The sequence below is a fragment of the Tiliqua scincoides genome, chromosome 4, assembly GCF_035046505.1.
Source record: "Tiliqua scincoides isolate rTilSci1 chromosome 4, rTilSci1.hap2, whole genome shotgun sequence".
Taxonomy (NCBI): Eukaryota; Metazoa; Chordata; class Lepidosauria; order Squamata; family Scincidae; genus Tiliqua; species Tiliqua scincoides.
In genome coordinates this window covers 103,168,111-103,189,008 of record NC_089824.1, presented here as the reverse complement: position 1 = coordinate 103,189,008, position 20,898 = coordinate 103,168,111, and the positions used below count along the sequence as shown (strand labels likewise).

Below are 20,898 nucleotides of genomic sequence, written 5' to 3'. Positions count from 1 at the left end.
GTTCAATCTTGTTTTCATTTCAATCCAGCACAAGGAATATCTAAGTCTCATGGGAGGAAAACAGGGAGGTACATGTCTAATATTTGGAAGAATGGCTTCCTCCTTCCTATAATTTTCCTACATTGGGTGCTTTGTTCTTGCAGCCCTAGTTGTAGAAGTGAAGTTCCTGGTGGATGTTTGAGCCTGGCAGGTTATCTGTAAAAATCTGATAAGACAAGTGCTATTCATTTGCCCTTGATGCCTTTCTTCCTGGCTGTTCCTTGTTAGCACAGAGCTGCTGTGTTAACACAGAGCTGTTAGCATAGGCTGTTTATTGTTAGCAAAATGTCCCATTACCAAAAGTCCCCACTTGAGTCTTCCAAATCCTCTACAGTGGTTCCCAAACTTTTTCATACCGGGACCCACTTTTTAAAATGACACTCTATCGGGACCACCTAGGTTTACCAGATATTTAAAAAAGGAGATCCAGAAAGATTTTATTTATTTTTAATAAGGACCAGAAAAAGACCCTCAAATATTTATCTCCCTACATTTACACATGCTTGCAAACTGCAGGAGCTGAGCTCTTTCCAGAGTATTTAGCAGCTACAGTATCTGATTTTTAAATAGCCTCAGGGCTTGAGGTGATTAGTTATCTGATCTCTCCATCACTCTTTGGCTGCCCACCAAAAATCAGGTTGCAACCCACCAGTGAGTCCTGACCCACAGTTTGGGAACCACTATTCTATGCCTTTTTCTTCCTCTGGATTGCATTCCCTGTCTGTTAAATGGAAGTATTAAAGTCATAGAACTGTGGTGAGCATGTGATATAGTGTTGCTGTCTGTTATTACACAGCAAGACAGGACTGTGCAAGGACTGGCAATCACAGGCACTCTCTTGCTACTGGCTGGGTGGTTTGTATTGCTTTGCTCCAATTAACTAATAACTAATATTAAAGAGAGAGAGAGAGAGAGAGAGAAAAGATGCCAAAGTCCCTGGAAGTTCTGGGCAGCTGATCCATTCCCACCCTAAATCCAAATCTGTCAGAGTGGGCTTCTTTTATTCAATGCAAGGACCAATGCACTCTGTACATGCTTGAAGGTGTCGGTGGAAAGAAAAGAAGCCAGGAAGCCAAATGTGGAAGAGGAACTGAAAGAGAGGAGGAGGCGGCGGAGAGAGATGTTGGAAGGGGTGTAAGGAGATGGATGTGGGAGTTCCATCTTGCAGCTCCTTGAATCAAAGACATGATTTGTGTTCATATCTTTCTTGAAAACGCTTCTGCCCCACAGTCCTCCTCAGATGCAACAGAGCGTCCCACCACTTGCACTTTTAATGTGTACCAAGCCAGACATGCATGTGTACACACACGTGTGCGCGCACCGCATACGAACACACACCCCTCTTAAGGGCAGCTCTCAGGAAACCTCCCAGAAATGACCTCACTAGGTGGTGGTGTCCTTGCAGCAACACCCTTGCGCCACCCAGAACACCCTGCCCAGGAAGCCCCTGGTGGCGAATTGAGCTCATAGCTGCTGGGATCTCAGATGCGAACTTCCAAGACCAGCCGGCAGCCTTGGGCCAGAGATGGGTGCCTACAGTCTGAGGTGGGCGCCCTAGAGGGAGGGAGGGAAGAGCTGAGGAGTGGGGAGGCTCGCCTAGGTGCGAAGGAAGACGTCTTTTCCCTCCCTGCCACTGCCTCTTTCTCCAGCCTCCCTCAAAGCCCTTCCAGGGATGAGTGGGTGGCTGGCTTGCGGGAATGGGTGGCCTTCTACCAGGATCAGCGTTGCCTGCTCTGCTGCTGCTGTCAGGGCCAGCCTTAGGAGTTGCGGGGCCCAATTGGAAACACTCTTCGGGGCCCCCTCTACTAATTTTTTTAGCTCTCAGCTTGAATGGAGCCAAGAAAAAAGTCTGTTACTACTGTGCACATGGAAAGGATTCCTGTAGCTTTAGCAGTTGTGCGGATTAGGGACCTGGGAGGTCAGCTGGAGGGAGGGAGCGGGAGCCCAGACCACAGTGCTTCCCGACTCTCACTGCCCCATCCACAGCAGCCTGCTCCGGAGCAAGTTGGTTAGAGCAGTGGTTCTCAAACATTTTAGCACCAGACCCACTTTTTATAATGATAATCTGTCAGGACCCACTGGAAGTGATGTCATGGCTGGAAGTGACATCATAAAGCAGGAAAATTTTTAACACCCCCATATAACAAAATCAAATCAAATTAAGTAAATTAAATGTTTACAATAAGTAGAAGCTTAAACATTATTTAAAATAAAGAACCCTCCTAAACCTCCCAAGTAGTTGCTGATCGGTTGTTTTTTTTAATTCCCCAGACATCCTAAAGGCTGCAATTCTACCCACACTTATCCAGAAATAAGCTCCATTGACTATCATTGTTAAAAACATAGACACAGTAGCCTGTTAAAAGTATAGATCTGTCACATTTCCCCAAATGCAGTCGCAAACCATGGTAACATCAAATCTAACATATTAAAAGTAAAATACACATTGAAATGAATGGGGACTCACCTGAAATTGGCTTGTGACCCACCTAGTGGGTCTCAACCCACAGTTTGAAAAACAATGCTCTAGAATTAGAAGCAAAATTATATGCTTCAGGCTATGCATCTTGATGTATAAGATCAAAATTTCCTGGCAGGGTCTTGGTAGTGTTCTATAATTAGCTGCAGAGAGTGTCAGCATTCTATGATGTAGACCAGTGGGGATTAAATTGAATTTAAAGGAGGGGCAGATCTCTAGAACTGTTCATTGACTCCAAGGAGAGTAGTGTAATTTACACCACCTATTTTTCTGGCACAACATTGCTCTATTAGTGATGACAGACTTCCACTCTTCCTCCACATCCCAACTCCACACAATTTTCCCCTCTGTGCTGGTAAAGTGTTATGCCAACTATAGTCTCCTTCCAATGCAAAGGTGTTTCTCCACTAACAGAGTCCTCCGCTTTGCCAGAATATTGAAATTTGGGACCAAATCTGTTCTGCCCAACAAGTGTATGTTGGGAATACAGTCACACTGCTGGTTCTCTAAATTAATTTGTATTTCAAGTATTATACTCGTGCCATCTTTCATTCAGATTTATTCTGGTTTTTTATATTCTGAACTGTCATCGCAATACAGCAATTGCCTCCTAATAGCCTAATCCAGGGCTTCCCAAACTGTGCATCACAATACCCTGGGGTGCTGCTGGCGCCTGCAGCAAGACCACATGGGGCACTACTAACTGTGGTGGGCAAGCCCCTGCACAGTTATTGTGCTCTGGCGAAGGCCCGTCTGCCCTGAACCTCTTACCTCTGTTTATAGCGTCCTGAAAGGCCTCTGAAACTGGAAATAACTGGCAATGATGTCATCACCAGTCACTTTCGGGAGCCATGAACTGTTTGCAGCATGTGGGAACACTGCAGGATGCCAAAGATTGGAAAGCACTGGCCTAATCGTATCAGGTGACTCTTTTTCATAGCTCTAACCATTATGGATTTTGCATAGTCTGTAATCCACAATATATTTCAGACACTAGCTTCTCAGCTCCTTCACCATGGCAGGAAAAAACACAGGACATGAATCTTTTATGATACTAATGTATTCCATCTTTCAACAAGAAAGGCATGATTTTAATATTACTTAACAATATGTTAAAAATTAGCCAGGTAGGCTTCAGTGTTAATACAATTATACAATTTTACTGATTTGATATGCGAATATTATTGTTCATTAAACTCTCACCTGCAAGTATCATTACACAAGCTGGCTACAAATCAGGAATAATCAAAACACAAATAGCTTAACTTGTACATTCTTAACTGTAGATTGTGAAAACCAAAAGCTTGTCCCAGAGGTGTAATTTTCCCCTGACATTTTGTTTAGAGGTGCCTAGAGCAGAAGAGAGCAAAATTGGTTGAATCCATTGCTCTGTCTGAAGAACAAGTCATAGCAAAATGGCAAAAGCCATAGCAGAGGATGCAAATTAGGAGCCTGGTTTTTCAACAGCCAGTTAAAGTCTTTGAGGCAAAGGTCTTTCCAGAAAATGGAAACATGCAATTGTTCAAACTCCAACAACTGAGAGCTACAATCAAATTAAGTCCCACTCACATTTTTCCATCACACAAACAAATGTAGGGAGATGCAGCAATTTTTCAGTCTGCTCGAATAATTGGGGGAAAAGGCTAAATAATCAGCGCAGATCCACACAGCACTGGATATAAAATTATCTGTCTCAGGGCCAGAGTTGCTCTTGGTATAGGGGGAAGTTAGTAATTAGATCCTATATAATTTGTACTCCGCATTGGGTCCTTTTAGTGGGCAGCAAAGGTGGCTTTCTTCAAGCTAAAGTTGGACCAGTTGATAGAAAGTCTTTGCCTTGTCTGTCTGGCAGAATCCAAACAGAATCTATAAAGAAAAAAATATAATGAGGGTACGAAGAACCAGTAAAGCACTAATCACAAAGGGATATCATCATGTTGTACAGTTCACAATCTCCTTTGATCTGTTACCTGATTAGTTCTGACTAGCTTCCCAATTGAAAAGCTATGACTAGCTATGACTTCCCAATTGACTAGCTATGAAAAACAACTCACTATATACATTTTTGTATACAGTATATACATTTTTTAAATATACTTGATGAAACTAGATCAAAGGTTAACAGGAAGCGGAAGTTAACTGCTCCCTGTTAACCTTCAATCTATTCTCTTCATAAGAACATAACATAAGAACAGCCCCACTGGATCAGGCCATAGGCCCATCTAGTCCAGCTTCCTGTATCTCACAGCGGCCCACCAAATACCCCAGGGAGCACACCAGATAACAAGAGACCTCATCCTGGTGCCCTCCCTTGCATCTGGCATTCTGACATAACCCATTTCTAAAATCAGGAGGTTGCGCATACACATCATGGCTTGTACCCCATAATGGATTTTTCCTCCAGAAACGTGTCCAATCCCCTTTTAAAGGCATCTAGGCTAGATGCCAGCACCACATCCTGTGGCAAGGAGTTCCACAGACCGACCACACGCTGAGTAAAGAAATATTTTCTTTTGTCTGTCCTAACCCGCCCAACACTCAATTTTAGTGGATGTCCCCTGGTTCTGGTATTATGTGAGAGTGTAAAGAGCATCTCCCTATCCACTCTGTCCATCCCCTGCATAATTTTGTATGTCTCAATCATGTCCCCCCTCAGGCGTCTCTTTTCTAGGCTGAAGAGGCCCAAACGCCTTAGCCTTTCCTCATAAGGAAGGTGCCCCAGCCCCGTAATCATCTTAGTCGCTCTCTTTTGCACCTTTTCCATTTCCACTATGTCTTTTTTGAGATGTGGCGACCAGAACTGGACGCAATACTCCAGGTGTGGCCTTACCATCGATTTGTACAACGGCATTATAATACTAGCCGTTTTGTTCTCAATACCCTTCCTAATGATCCCAAGCATAGAATTGGCCTTCTTCACTGCCGCCGCACATTGGGTCGATACTTTCATCGACCTGTCCACCACCACCCCAAGATCTCTCTCCTGATCTGTCACAGACAGCTCAGAACCCATCAGCCTATATCTAAAGTTTTGATTTTTTGCCCCAATCTGCATGACTTCAAGCATTCAGACTGCCAGCAGCCTGCCCACATTGTGCTATAAGCCTGGATGCTTAGAGCAACCTGTTAAAGCAAGAAACATTTTGCCTGTAAGCTTTTAAACAATACTAAAGTATGTGTGGGGGCACATAGGTAATGGAATCCATGAATACAGAGGCTCACCTGTGTGTGTGCATATGAATGAGAGAGGGAGGGAGATAAAAAGAAAACTTGACAGAGAGAGAGAGAGAGAGAGAGAGAGAGAGAGAGAGAGAGAGAGAGAGGACTGCACTAGGAAGATTGTTAACAGAGAAACCAAGAATGACAGGGAGACAAGGCTGACTGTTCCATACTGAACTTCCATTCAATCCCTGCAGTCTAATAGTGTCACCCAGGGTGGAAGATATGCATACAACATTTTGTGGTGAGACACCTTTTGTACTTTGCTAAACCCAGTCATTCCTATGATCCTATATAAATAATACCATAGTATTCAAATACATGTCCTTTCCACACCAAGAGACTAGAGGCTGAAGTATTGTCTCTTCAAGGACCCAGTAAAGTTTGCTATGCCTGGCGCATTTCAAGTATCACATAACTTTTCATTATAGGCTACCTTTATAAAACTGCACCTTTCATTATAAGATCCAAAAACTTCCTGTCATTGCATATTAATGGTCAAAAAGCCAAGTCATCAGTTGAAGAGTGTTTCTGTCATCAGATGATCCTTACTCAGAAGGAGATTAAGGTCAAGTTTCAAAGGAATCCTCAAGCTTGGGAAAGGAGAAAAATTAAGATTCCGGCTTTCCTGCCTCTTCCTGACCTTTGCCTGCTGTCTTCTGGAGTACTGCCCTTACCTCAACCCCCAGATCTATTTCACTGTATCCAACAGAAGATATGCCATATTTATTTTAGACATAATAGAGGAAAGAAAGGCACATTGCTTACCTTTTAAAATATTCCACTTCTCGCTCTGTCTCATCCATGTCCACATTGTCTAGGTCAACATCTTTGGGTAAAAATACATCATCTGCAATATAATATTGTTTGAACATGATTAATATCGTTATTTTATTTTGTTTTTTATTTTTAATGTTTATTTGTATTTTACTTTGTACAGTATTTTAATCTTGATGGTTAGCCGCCTTGGGTGCCCTTCAGAGAAAAAGGCGGAATATAAATCTAATAAATAAATAAATAAAATATCTGAAAGCTCTTTTCCTTAGGAAAAAATGAAAAAAAAACATACACAAACAACACAATCCAATACATATTTACAAAGAAAAAGTCCCAACCCAAGAAAGTCCTTCTATACTCATGACGTTTACTCTCAGGTACTGCAGCCTTACTAAAATTAAGTTGGAGATTTAACTGGCCTTTTCTGCTATGTAACACTACATATTTAAATCATACATTCTGATTTAAGACCTGAAGAAACTTCCTGAGTCTTTCGAACTAGAACTTCCTTAAGTGTAAGCCTGGCAAGTATGAATTATGAAATTCATAACACTTTAGCTGTAACCTTCATATAGCCCTCAACATGCCCTCTAAAAGCAAACTTGGAAGCTGCATGCCAAACAGCAGAGTGTAAAACAGGGTCACCCATAAACAAAATGGGGATTTCTGCATACTCTTGGGATTTCCCAGGGATGTGGGGAAAAACTGCTTTCCCTTGAGAGAGTGAGAGCGCAAAAAAAAAACAAAACCCTCCTGACAAAATCTGTGCATATGTAAAACCTTCCTGTGTGGGGGAAAAAAACTGGAAACAGTTAAAAATCTTGACAGTGAAGACAGAAGAAGAAATTGGCCCAAGGGTGAAATCCCTCCCACACACAATTCAACAATGACACTCCTGCAAGAGACCACTCAAAGAAGGGAGATAAACACCCCCCCCCTACACACACACACTATATTGCACAGGTTCCAATCTAATTGTGCATCTTGGTGCACATCTCACCCCCAGCTCCCAATTCTACAGCTCCCAATTCTAATCAGCTCCCAGCTGATACACTGTGAGGAGGGTAGGTTTAATTTTTCTCAATTTTCAAAATTACAGTAATTTCAATTTTCAGTTTTAATTGAAAAAAATTAAAACACATTTTTGAAATATCTTCTCTTTTAGAATGAGTGAAACACTTTTTAAAACATGGTTTAAAAATATTGTTTCCGTTGCTCTTTATTCCCCCAAAATACTTTCTAATATTCCATATATTATAGTATCCACAGTTTTCTTTTATTTGGAAGCAAGGATCTTTCATCAAGAATAAGGAAACTGGATGCTACCCTATCTAATAAGTTATTATACAGGAACTGTAATTGCTATAGACAAGTACAACAAACCCTCTCTCTAGCACCAGAGTTCTAGTGAAACTATGATTGAAAACTATGATCATTTAAGGCTGGAGGAAGATACTTTTGTTTTTTCCCCCAGTTAGAAACAGTTTATTCAAGGGATTATCATTTCTAATGTGTACCATATTATTATTTATATAGCACCATTCATGTGCCTGTGCTACATGTACATCCATGGTAAAGAGGTGTAGATTTTTTGTACTGTTTCTGGATAATGCTGAAGTTTGGAAAAGGACTAGAGGCCCAATCCTAAACAATGCGTGCTGGTCGAATGCTGGGCACAGTGGTACACTAAATGCAGAAGCACCATGAGGACACACTATCTCCTTAGGAAAAGTCATTCGACACCACACACCTGTCTTTATGTTTCCTATCAGGGACACTGTCATCCCAAGCTACACTAGCTACGTGTTAGCTTGAGTGTTGCCCAGTGTTTAGGCACAGGCTCTTTGGATTACCACTGTACACACTTGCATGTATTTTGTAGTTTGGCCCTCAGTCAGAGGAAGATTCTTTTCAATTTCTGATGGTCATGAGTATGACAGCAGGTAAGGGCCACTTTGTGAAGCTGAAACACTTTAAGACAAATCTGTCTGCTTAAATGCAGGCTTACCAATTGAGGAGTTCACTTTGTCACCTTTCTTTTTCTTGTTTTTCTTGCTCTTGCCCTTTGGCAGAGGAACATCTTGTAATATGGTCTTATGATGCTGCTCGCTTGGAGAAGGGGAGCTGCTGACAAAAGGTGGTTCTGTTACTGGAGTCATTTGCTTTGTATTATTACTGTTACCTCTTTTCTCTTTTTTGGAGACAGCAAGTGATTGAATTTCTTCCACTTTTGCTTTGGACTGCATTTCTTTGTTTATTTTAGGATGAATGTTAGTTGCTTTGGAAGGTTTTTTCAACTGCTGAGCGAACAACTTACTAATCTGTGTTATCTTTTGATTGTTTTTCTCTTCTGTGTGATTGTGCATTATATTAAGCAGCAAAGAAAGGGGCTCATGTGATTTCACAGTCATCTCAGTCTTGAAGAGCAGATTTGAGTCTCTAGCATTTACTGGATTACATGGGTCACAGAAATTTACAGAAGCTGATCCCTCTTCAATATTAGATAGCAAATCCATGGATGTTTCTATCTGCTCCAGTGCTTCATTCTGAATGCTTTCTGGGGTGTTTGGCAAAGACTTTGACACTACTTGACCATTCTGAGGAAGCACTTTCACTTTCTGACAGTTTGTGGTGCTCCTCTCTTTTTTCTTCTCCTTCATGGTCTGTAACTCTTGCAGCTGTTGTCCTTCCTCATCTTCTTCTGGCTGCTGTTCATGTGGCTCATGATGCTCCCTTTCTCCAACTTCTGTTTCAATGGAGGCTTTTCCTTTCAACTGGGAAAACAATAATTTTTTTAAATGGCTGCGGACATTCTAAAATTAAGTTCCAATAGATATAAAAAGTTTTGATATAACTGAATCAAAAGTATGATACATTAACAGTCACATATTAAGGAAAACTAAGTCATAATGAGCAACAGGCTCACGTATGCATCTGTTTGCCCAAAAAACTATGCAGACAAAGAAAAAAACCACATTGTTCTATTTGTTAACTTTTGAAACTAAACACAGCCTTTCTACTGTATAAAATACTCTGCTGAGCATATTTCAGTTCACTTTCTTTCACTAGTCACCAAAAAGCAAAGCCTGACTCTGATAATTTTTTGGAAAATATCTTATGTTACTTATATCTAACCAAGTGGGAAGTTACTCTCTCTACCCACTGGAATAACTGCAAAACAACAAAATAAAATTAAGCACACACATAGCAGTAGATCTTTAAGAATCTTTAGCAAATCAACTCTTGTGGCATTTTGCTTCCTGTCTTTCAAAATTCTGAGCAGGAGGAAGAGAAATAAATCAATTCCATCCCAAGGAAAAAATTGTTGAAAGCCTGATCATCTCAATCTCTAAAATCACCCAGTCAAAATTACCATCAAGTTTCAACTTCCACAAGGGTAGTCGCCTTTATCTGTTGCAGCAAAAAAAAAGTCTTGTAGTACCTTAAAGACTGACAAATTTAATTCAACATAAGCTTTCATGAACTGTCCATTTCAAATGCATGAAGTAAATGCATTTGAAGTGAATGATGCATTTCATAATTGACAGGACACAGACAGGTATATACACATATGGGTATAGATTAAAAACACAAGCACAGTAAAATCAATGCAACAAACACTGATCTTGTAACTAGCTTAAAAGTATACAAGATAGGATTGTGACAATTCACAATTGTTGATGGTTAAGTTACCATCATAAACTATATATATTAACTGATAAATTATGAGTGACCTTCTTCCTCGGTTGTTGCCATTTTGCCCATTTTTAATTTGTGAGCACAATGAGACAGGGTCTTCTCACCCTTTGTAAACTACCACTATGTAAACAGATGTGTAAGGAGTCTAGTAAAAATAGCATAGCATCTGAATACACTGATAACCTAAACATCTTGCTGCCTACTTAAATTCATTCCATAGAATGGAATAAGGACTACTTACCTTCTTCTGCTTATGCCTTGCTCTTTTGGCTGCTCGAGTGCTGCTTACTGGCTTTGTCTCAGGACTGTTGATAAACTGTAGCAAGTCTTCTACTTTTCGGTGATCAATGACATTTTCCCTATCTGAGATCAGCTCTGGTTTCTTAGGCTGTTCTTCTTTCCTCTTTGTTAAACGCAAGCGAAGTTTCTCTCTCATTTCAGCATAATTTCTACTAGTTGGTGCTGCTGGTGGCTATGAGAGAATTTAAAAAAAAAATAGTAATTAGCCTCAAGATTAAATGAGACTGTTTAAAATTCAGCATGCAAACTGAAATTGTACAGAACAGACCTAATAAATCACAACTACCGTACAACTAACCATACAATGCTAAGTACAATAAGACATTTCAGGCTAGATATGACGGTCCACTTGTATTTAGACTTGCTTAGCCATATTGCATAGACTTTAAAATGAATGTCTATCAAAAGTACATTCTCTTCCACAATGCTGCAACAACTTGCTAGAAATGAAAATTGGAGAAGTCCAAGAATGCCCATCAGTTTTAAGTGATGATTTAATCATCAATCAGTGCATCGCTGCAATTAATTAAGTTCAAGCCTACATATCAGACAGAGCATATGTTAATACATAAGTGGAAGTAACAAATCTATACTGCTTACTCCTCCATGGCCAAAGAATTCACAGTAACAACAGTCGCAGTATTTTCCTTCTTTCTGGTTTGTGGATGTTGAGGTACCAGAGCTATGTTCTGAACAGCTATCTTCATCTTGGCTCTCCTCACCATCATACTGTTGATGGTCGTATATGTTACTGTTGTCACAGTGATGGCCTTCACAATCGGGATCACTACATTAAAAGGAGAAAATGGATCTTTTATTCCTAAGAAATATATAAATACAACCTAGAAAGCAACAACAAAAGCTCAACTGAAGGTAACACTCCAGGCAAAATAAGTCAGTTTCTATTTAGGGTTCCACAGGATTCATTGATGGTTTTATTGTAACAGACTAACATGGCCAACATTCTAGAAGAAATTAACAGTAGCTGTTACTGATGTGTAGATTGTAGGTTTTCAGCAGCTCTTCAAGACCCTGACCTAAGACAATGGTGATAAAACTGAAGGTAAATGGTTTTTTTGTTTTTTCTTAAAGCGGCATTTCTAGCATGCTTACTGGAGTCCTGGGCTCCTTGAGACCACTATTAAGAGATCAATTTCTCAAACCAGAAAACTTTGATTGACTTGGTACCCATTTATATCCTACAGAAACAACAATATGTTCAATTTAGATCAATCTATAGTTCTGGGAAGACACTCTTGGATAAGCTCTTTATATATATATATAAATAATTTTGATTTGAATTAAACTCCTTAAAGAATTGACATAAGGTGATAGAAGCAAGTTTCACACTAGTATGAGTTACAGCAGGTCACAACTTCGTTTACTACAGTTTCCAAAGGCAAAGATATACCACTTTGGCCTATGTGAAGTCAGCCTGCTGCTTTCAGTCCATCTGGTGACAGAGCTATTCCCCTGTCCATCTGCTAGGTATGTTGACTGGGGTAGAGGGCTATAAGTATAAAGCTGATCCTCTCCACAAGCTGCCTCTCAGAGACAGGAACAGCAAGCCAGCCTCCCAAGTGGGCTGGCCTTTGGATTCTGTCCCCAAGGGCTAAGAAATTAATTCAGACATCAATTTCATATTATGGTTGGATTACACAATTTTGTAGTTTTATTATTATTATTTTTTAATACAAATGTAAAGTCAACAAAATCTCACCTGCAAACACTTGGTGGAGCACTAATCAAGCTGTCTGTGGCTGATGGAGGTACAATTGTTGTGGGATAAAGACCTGAATGGGGATCCACAAAGCCTGGACCTGTTGTGGTCACTCTGGAGAAAGATTGAACATTGGGACTTGGAAGATGGGGAGAAGAAGCTGGAGAAAGCATCACAGGAGAGAGAGAAGAGAGTGGTGCTAAACTGGTGGAATTGCTTTGTAGGCCAGGCGATGAAGTACATCTGTGATCCTCTGAATTGTGACTGTGGAACACATCACCTAAATATGAAATGGAAAGGTCAGACATTCTTCAGGTTCAAAATCATCTCCAATGGCGGCCATTTTTAAAATTTTAAAGAAATAGTCGTGCATTGCTTAGCACAAGGATGTGGACTGGCACTCCTGTCACCAAGTAAGGTTTGACGTTATGCAAAGCCTCCAAAGGCAAGGGAAGCCACGCTCCTCTTGCCTCTGGAGGTTTTCCTGAGCCTCACAGAGGTAGCGCACATCTGTGCGCTGTCTTTATGAGTCTAAGAGTGCCCATTCTGGGCGAAAACACGCAACTTCCAGTTTCCCAGGAAAGTGGTAGTAACATGTTTTTGGTTGAAATGTGAAAGACTGAACAAGGAAAGGTTGAGGGTGGCAGAGTACGAACAGTTGGAAAAACTGGAAAAAGATGAGGAAAAGGGGAAGAGAACGGAGGGGATAGCTTCAATTCTATCACTGAAGAGGCAAAGTTCTGAATGAAGAGTAGGATGAGGGTAGGTTGGTGAACAGTATTTAGCTGTCCAAAAGGAAGGAACACCTCAAAGAGCAGAAAAGATAATTTACCATTCAATATATTTCAAGTATCATTATTCTTCAGTGCCAAAAAAAAAACACAGGCAAACAAATTACAGGTTGGACATCCCTTATCTGAAGTGCCTGGGACCAGATGTGTTTTGAATATCAGATTTTTCCCTATTTCCCAACCACTGCACAGTGGTTGAAAATGGCTGAGTCTTGGGAAAGGTGTTTTAGAAGCAAGTCTGCAGGAGAGAAGGTGATTATTATTCAAAATAAAAGCAATTCTTAGATCAGATCAAGAGAGTTCTCAGTGTAGTGGAAGGGGAGGGGAGTCAGTCCAAAACAGAGACTGATGAAGAGGGAGAGGGGAAGTTGTTATCAACATGAATGGTGAAATCACCAAAGAGGTAGGAGAGGGTGCTGTCAAAAGGTGATGATGATCCAGCAGGCATCAAAGTCCGAAATGAAAAGTTAAAAGGAGCGGGGGGGGGGGGGGTACGGGACGGGACACAGGACATACAACGGCAACACAAAAATGTGAAGGGGAGCAAAGCCAAACACAATGCTTGAGAAGCAACTTGAGAAACAGTGCTATAACAGGGTAGGCAAGGGATGGAATAAGCAGAGTGTGGAGAGAAGATCAACACTGTGTCCCCCAGTATTGTTTACATCTATCCAGATAATAATTTCATAAGCTGACCATTAAAATTCCATCATTACCTAGTGATGATGATGTTTTAGACGAAACTTTAAACTGGTTGTTGCTTGACTGCACTGTAGTGGCTGTACATGAGACTGAAGAAGTTGCAGAAGATGTTGCCATAACTACTTTGTTAGCATCCATAAAAGCATCTTGAAAATGGTACAGACATTTTTTCTTTAAAATATTTTCCCTCTTTTTGCTATCCATTACTAGTGTTCCTTCGTTTCTTGATGGTACAGGAAGTGCATTAGGTCCCAGGTCTGAGCATGTTGTGGCTACAATATCACTCCCTTCAAATGAAGAAAGAAGCATGGATTTTAGCATTATCAGAATTGTAATAATGTCCCCGAGGTGTTCAGTCAGATATACAGCTCCAGACATCTGACAGATCCTTCCTCCATCACGTGGAAGGCACAAATCTTGACACCATTCAGTTCCTTGAAAACAAATTTTGTGCTCAATACCAAGGCCAGTTAAAACATAGAAGTCTCTTGACTATTTAGAAAGGTACTTTAGCAGAGTACACAGATTCATAGAAGGGGCATGACTGATGCTGCCAATAGCGCAAATTTTGTGAGGAGAGAGTGAGGATTTAATTAAACAATTTTCCTATAAATTTCAAGACTTACTCAAAGTCAAGGCCTTGATGGTAGAATCTATATTGTTTCACTGATAACTCAAGATCTTCTGTGAGTCCACAGCTCTGGCAATACCAACCTAACTGTAAATACCACACACGTCAAACAGGCAGCTCTGTTTTGATCACTCCTTCCTCATATTATTCAGTCATGCTAGTAAATCTTGTCCCCAAAAGAACAAAAGGCTTTCCTAAGAAAGCAGGCTACATTATCCAGAATCAAAATACAAAGAGAATTGTACCTTCACCAGGAAATGTATCTTGCAAAAACGTGGAGGCATTCCAGTCCTTCTCATTCATGACTTCTGAACCCCAGATGCTTAGAAATTTAGAGCTCTTCCAGTCTGCAGTACTTCCAAAACAGCTTGGGTAGATATGATCTTGGAGTGATGTACTGAGTCCTTGATGCTTGTTTGTGTGGTTCTGGACCAGTGCCTAGACAATACAGAAGAGTACTTTCTAATTAGTATTAAAGTGCTTAAAATCATTCCAAAATTATTAGACCCATTTAAGGAAATATTGCAATCATGTTTGTTGATATTTACACACATGCACACACAATTTCACAGTAAAATTAATAAAAAGTTAAATCCCATTGCTACCTGGGAACCACCCAAGCCCTGTGGAAAGTGAAACTGAGCCACACACATGGTGAACAAGCCTAGGCTCTTACCGAAGGCCAGGCAAAGGAGAATGCAAGGCCACCAGAATGGTCCTGATCCAATGAATGTAACGCTCTAAAACAGCTCCAGAATGCAGCCCCCCCCCCCCCGTGGTAAAAAGAATATGGCTGGTAAAGTGAATCTTTATTTTTAAATCTCTTAAAGCTAGGTAGGTTCTGATAGAGTGTTGTTTTAAAAAGAGGGTCCCAGTGCCAAAATGTTTGGGAACCACTGTTATAATCTCAATACAAACCTAGTATAACTACAAGATACATTATTTTTTTCTTAGTCCTTCCCTCCATGTCATAGTTTCACGTTTCAACTTTTAAGGGCCCAATCCTATCCAACTTTTCAGCACCAATGCAGTTGCAATGCAACTCCAAGGGAAGGGAATAAATATCCCTTTACCTTGAGGAGGTCTCTGTTACTGCTCTCCCCCCACTGCAAGATACTGTGCATACCCTGTTGGCACAGCTGCATCAGCACTGGAGAGTTGGATAGGACTGGGCCCTAAGAGAACTTGAAACTGATTTTTGTAAAATCTGGAAACTACTATATGCAATTACCATGAATTCAATATCATTGGTTATGATATTTGACTTATTGAGCAAATGTTACCAATAATTTTTAACTGATCAAATGACTTTAAATAAGACATTTCCTGGAAGCCTGAGGAAATCACATTGGCAAGTTTACCTTATTCTGAGTATATGTGGAAGCAGTATACAAGGAAGGGTGGATTAATGGAGGAGTTAAGTGAGGAATAGTGTGCATTTGTCCATGGATGTGAGGATAAAGATGAAGAGCAGGATGGGCAGGTTTTTCTGGGTTCCTAAACTGATGCCCAGTAGGAAGGCAGCTCACATTAGTGTCTGAAGAAGAGGTGCCTGTGACTTCCTGATTGCAGACATGACATTCACAACAAGCCGACCCTCTATCCGCCTGCAAGAAATAAAAAGGGAAGATGCAATTTTAAATTATACACCAGACTGGATTTTTCTTAAAATAAAAGAATACATTGTTTGGATACAATTTAGATTTTTTTAATAACAAATGTGACACAGGTCCAATACTGAATGCTATAAAAATAAGTTGATAGTCACACTAATTGCTTCTGTGTTACCAGCTTGGTTTCATCCTACTCTGTTCAGGTATGCATGGGTGACATCTTACACGAGAAATTCCCACGGTGAATTCTCTACCCCTGAGCTATAAAGTGTACAAGTTCTTACAGTTATGTCAAGAGAAATCACATAGAGATCACAAGAGCAATCACAGAGCTACAGACCAACATATGGTTTTCTCCTTGATACCAGCATTCTCATCACAAGAATAAAGTAATTCACATAAACTGTTAAAAGAAACACAAAAGAACAGGGTTTCAGATTTCACTTACAGTAGTCCAGGGGTTCCCAAAGTACAGGTTACAACACCTTAGGGTGTCAAGGCATACTCACAGGGGCACCGTGGGATATCCCTCGTGGCCTGGCCTACCTGATCCCCCAGGTGCCGCCATCTTGGATCTTGCAAAATCTTAAGAGTCAATCACGAGATTTGTTCACCACAATATTGGATCTTATGAAATTTCACAGAATCCAAGATGGCAGCACCCAAATCTCATGAGATTTGGGCACTGCTATCTTGACTGTTACAAAACATTGTGAGATTTCGCAAGATCCAAGATGGTGGTGCATCACAGAGCCAGGAAGAAGAGGCTGTGGGGGTATAGTGACTCAGGTAAGTTTGGGAACCACTGCAGTAGCCCTAAGTGAACTGTACCTGCTGAGTGGGGTATGATGGCCGAGAACCATCCCTTTTGGCTTCATCTTTTCTTATGGAATTTCTTTCAAGTACCAAATCACTTTCTTGAGTTCTTGGTAGTTCACTACCATCTGCTTCTTCAGCATCTGTTTCCGAAGAACTGCTACTAGAGCTGCTCCCCTGAGGAGACTGAAATAGTTGAAAGATAAAAGATACATACCAGATTCCACTGCAGTTCTCATTTAACCAATAAATGTATGAAGCCTATTTCAAAATAATGGTACCTCAAACTTCAATCCCACGTTCTCAACTCTATCATTTAGCTCACTGTGGATTCTAGTTGCATTTCTTACAATCTTTGCATTTTCATAGTTATTTATCGAGTAAATATCAGCAAGTTTTTCTGATATTGGTGCAGCTTCTTCATCTTCAATATTACTGTGAAGAAAAAGCCTCATTGATGTAAAATGCTCAGTAACCCATGAAAAAGAAACTGTGAAATGACATTAAAGTATACATTCCTTAGATTCAGGAAAATCTAACTAGGTGGCAGGCTAAACTGCCACTGGAAGGGCTCAGAAATGTCACTGTACGTGCAGATATACTTTGCATTCTCTTTTGGACTCTGGTCCCAAACCTTCAAGTTTTGCTACAATCAAATGGTTAGCTAATATTGCACTTACAAAGTTGATCCAGAGCCATTATCTGTCAGGATGAGTCTTGGTTTGTCTAACTGCTGGACTGTAAAGGGGGAGCTGGAACCAGATCCTGAACTTCCTGAAGATACACTAGGAAGATGGATTTCAGACAGATAATCTGGAGTAGAATCGATTTGCAATGGTAGCTGGTCATTATGAACACCATCTGTGACTGGTGAATCCATGATTCCACACATCAGAATGTGAGACAGGCTGCAGTCATCACAAGTGCATCTGTACATAAATTTAGAACACCATTATGTTATTAGCACCACTCATTTTATTCTAGGGAGTCAAACCATTAAAAAATTTGGATTCAGTTCCAGTTAAACAGTATCTTTAACTCTCCAGTTGAAGCACTAATTTTTAAAAAGTCATTTGGGAACCAGTTCAGGTGTGCTGAAGCAGCTCTAACAGGTTTAGATAAATTCTGCTTCCACGATCCTGCATGGGAGCTGATGAGACCAGAGTCATGGTTTCCTTGCTGCTTAGCTGAAGACCCAGAGATGAGAGCTGAGAAGACCCTGCAGGGAGTTGAGTGCATTAACAACTCTACAGGCAATGCTGCCAAGGTAGCAAAAAATGCCAGTCACTCTCTTAAACATTGTCATGTCTCATAAGACTCAGGGGGATCCTCATCTGCATGCATGACCTATCAGGCCCTATGGTGGGAGAGAAGGGACGAATGTAGGGCTGGCTGGCTGGCTGGCTGGCTAACAGGTGAGGTAAAAGTCAGGGGAGCCAGGGAAGCAGTGGTTAATCCCGTCCTCTGATCTGAGGCAGATGGTAGGAAGCCCAAGTGTAACAGCAAAATAATATCAAACATTATTGATTTAAATCTGTAAGGAAATAAATGCAAAAAAAAGAATGTTGCTGTTTTTATGTCCCTCTATACCAACAGCCAGCATCAGTAAGCAGCATCCAAGCTAATGCAGGGGCCCTGGTGCACCAGAAGAACCTATAATCATTTATGCCTGCTCTGTCACTGGATCATTCCCAGCAAAGCTACCTTGGGGTCTAGTGAACTGTGAAGAAATTAAATTGGTATCTCCATACTGGAGAAACCATACTGGCACTGAGACAGTGCCACTGCTGGTCACCACCAATGCCAGGTAAACCCTTATGTGGATGTTACCTGCTGTGTTGATGGTAGCCAGCTGGGTTTTGAACAGGTTTGGGTTCAGTTTGACTCTGCTTTACTCAATTCCATTAACGCTCCAACCCAGTTGTAATGGTGGGCAATTTGTCATACATTAACAACTGGTCGTCCTGAGTATAGATTGCCATAAGAATTTTGCCTTTTGCCATAAGAATACTCATTCATGAAATTAGTAAGCCTCCAGATGAGCTTCATGACACAGATAAGGATGTGCATTCAGATGAACATTCACTTCATTCAAAATGCTGTTTTACATACAGACTACCCAGCGCCAAAAGGTCTACTGTTTTAATATGAAAATACATTAAAATAATATTTAACTGACATAATAGTAAAATGGTAACAACTTGCCTGTGCTTGTAATTACAATTGGGACAGTCAGAAATACTCAGTCGTGATGATAACAGATGTCTCATTGTGTCTGTGAAGTTATTTTCCCCAGCTATTGAGTTCTTGCCATTTAACTAGAATTAGTAAAAGACTACATAAGAACTGAGAATTGTTTTCAGTACAATTTTAAACTGCAGTTACAAAATATCAAACTCGCATTCCTTTTACAAATACAGTCAGCCTGCATCCTTCATGCAATAGACTTGCACAGATGCAAGTACAGGCATCCCCCGAATCTGCGGAGGATGCATTTCTGTGCCCTATCGCTGCAGCCCCCCCATGCCAATTACCTTTCTTTATGTTGTTTACACAAGAAGGACAGTGTATCTTGCTTTACACAGCAATAAGCAGAAACGCTATACAGCAGAAACTTGCTTTACGCTATAAGCAGAAAGCTTACAGCAAGGACAAGCAGGCAGGAAGCCTGTAAACTAGAGTGGACAATTCAGCAAATGTTAACAGGAAGCAGGAAGCTTCATGCTTCCTGTTAACATTCCCTGAGTGGTGCCCTCTAGCTGCAGGCTGCATGCCTGCTTGTCCTTGCTACAAACTTTCCGCTTATAACATCTGTGTAAAGCAAGATACATGATCCTTCGTGTGACTGTAAACAACATAAACAAATGTAATGGGTGCAGATCCACAGATACCTGTATAAGTGCTTGGTCCATCCCAAAAAGACAGAGGAAAAACAACAGTTAAATAGTGTAGGTGACTTCATCAGTCATTCCACTTACTCCTCAGAGCAAGCCTGAAATGGAAAAATGAAACAGCTGTTCTTTCTGTTGTGTTGATATGTGTCTCTCATACTGTGTTTTTGGTCCTTAAAAAGATAGTATGTAACTGTGATGTAACTTCCACCTCAGTGAACACACCAGTTTCTGTTCCTACCTATGTCCCTACAAGCTCACCACTAAACCCCACCCCTTGCTCAAAACCAGCCCTTAAAGTGATCTCAACACTTGAGAGGTTAGCTAGACACATCAAGGCCTAAAGAAGAACCATTCATGCAATGTGTATACAGTAATCCAATTTTTTTCACTTTTACGTCGTAAGCCATCGTTTTGCTCACAAAGCGAAACTTCACTTTCCTTCCTCTCTCTCCAAACACTCAGCAATTGAGATCATATCCCTTCTCTTGTAAGGCATTATGCTTTGACCACACATTTTAACTCTAAAAATTAAAAAATTACTCCAATAACTACTCCATTTCACAAAACAACTTACAGTACCTAGCACAACTTTACAAAATAAGGGAGATGAACACACACTGAAGCTAGTACCAGAGGCCACCATCACAGGCAATAAAGTGGTATCTTTTCAGTCAAAATTCAGACTAGGAGACCTGCAGCCCCTCCTAGTGTTCATCTTTTTGAACTGCACATTTTCAATGGTGAAGGTCAGTGGTTCCTAAACTTTTTTGACTGGTGCCTCCCTTGAAACTACAGGGCTATTGGCCATGGCTTCCCATTAGGACTGCAATCCTATACATTGTAAGGGACAGCAGGTTTCTCACAATGATTCTGCAGCTCCCCTGGCTGGTTTCCGTGGCTCCCCATGTCAGTTTGGGAACCACTGGTAAAGGGCATTACTGATATGATGATCCAGGGATGTAACTTTAAAACTTAGCTTCTTAAGGCTCAAATCAATCATATAAATTATTTTTTCCTTCTGAAAAATACAACCCTGTTGGCAGTTCCTGTCTCGCCTTTCAAGGTGTCTTCAGGCATTCCGTTTGCAGCTATAAATTGAAAGGTGCCGGAATAGGTGGAAATTCTGCTACTGCATAGCTGCAATAGGTATGCCCAGGTCAGACAAAACAGAGCAAGGTTTTTTGGTGAAAAGACATGCAACTAAGCTTCTGTATCAGG

The 20,898-nt window shown here is 40.7% G+C and overlaps 1 protein-coding gene across 3 annotated transcripts in view; it reads right to left on the bottom strand.

Moving 5' to 3' along the window:
• Positions 1-3,574: 3,574 nt before the first annotated feature.
• FAM193A (family with sequence similarity 193 member A) overlaps positions 3,575-20,898 on the bottom strand; it is a 49,104-nt gene continuing 31,780 nt past the window's right edge. For 2 of the 3 annotated variants that reach the window (XM_066624847.1, XM_066624848.1), the window contains 13 exons: positions 18,992-19,104; positions 17,467-17,715; positions 17,068-17,221; positions 16,802-16,972; positions 15,719-15,964; positions 14,603-14,795; positions 13,741-14,013; positions 12,234-12,513; positions 11,114-11,300; positions 10,455-10,685; positions 8,523-9,288; positions 6,506-6,587; positions 3,575-4,384 (listed from right to left, as the gene is read on the bottom strand). In XM_066624847.1, the coding sequence (XP_066480944.1) occupies positions 4,291-4,384; positions 6,506-6,587; positions 8,523-9,288; positions 10,455-10,685; positions 11,114-11,300; positions 12,234-12,513; positions 13,741-14,013; positions 14,603-14,795; positions 15,719-15,964; positions 16,802-16,972; positions 17,068-17,221; positions 17,467-17,715; positions 18,992-19,104 (3,039 nt within the window). In that variant the 3' untranslated portion in view covers positions 3,575-4,290. The remainder of the gene's footprint in view (positions 4,385-6,505; positions 6,588-8,522; positions 9,289-10,454; positions 10,686-11,113; positions 11,301-12,233; positions 12,514-13,740; positions 14,014-14,602; positions 14,796-15,718; positions 15,965-16,801; positions 16,973-17,067; positions 17,222-17,466; positions 17,716-18,991; positions 19,105-20,898) is intronic. The other variant, XM_066624849.1, reaches the window with a different exon arrangement.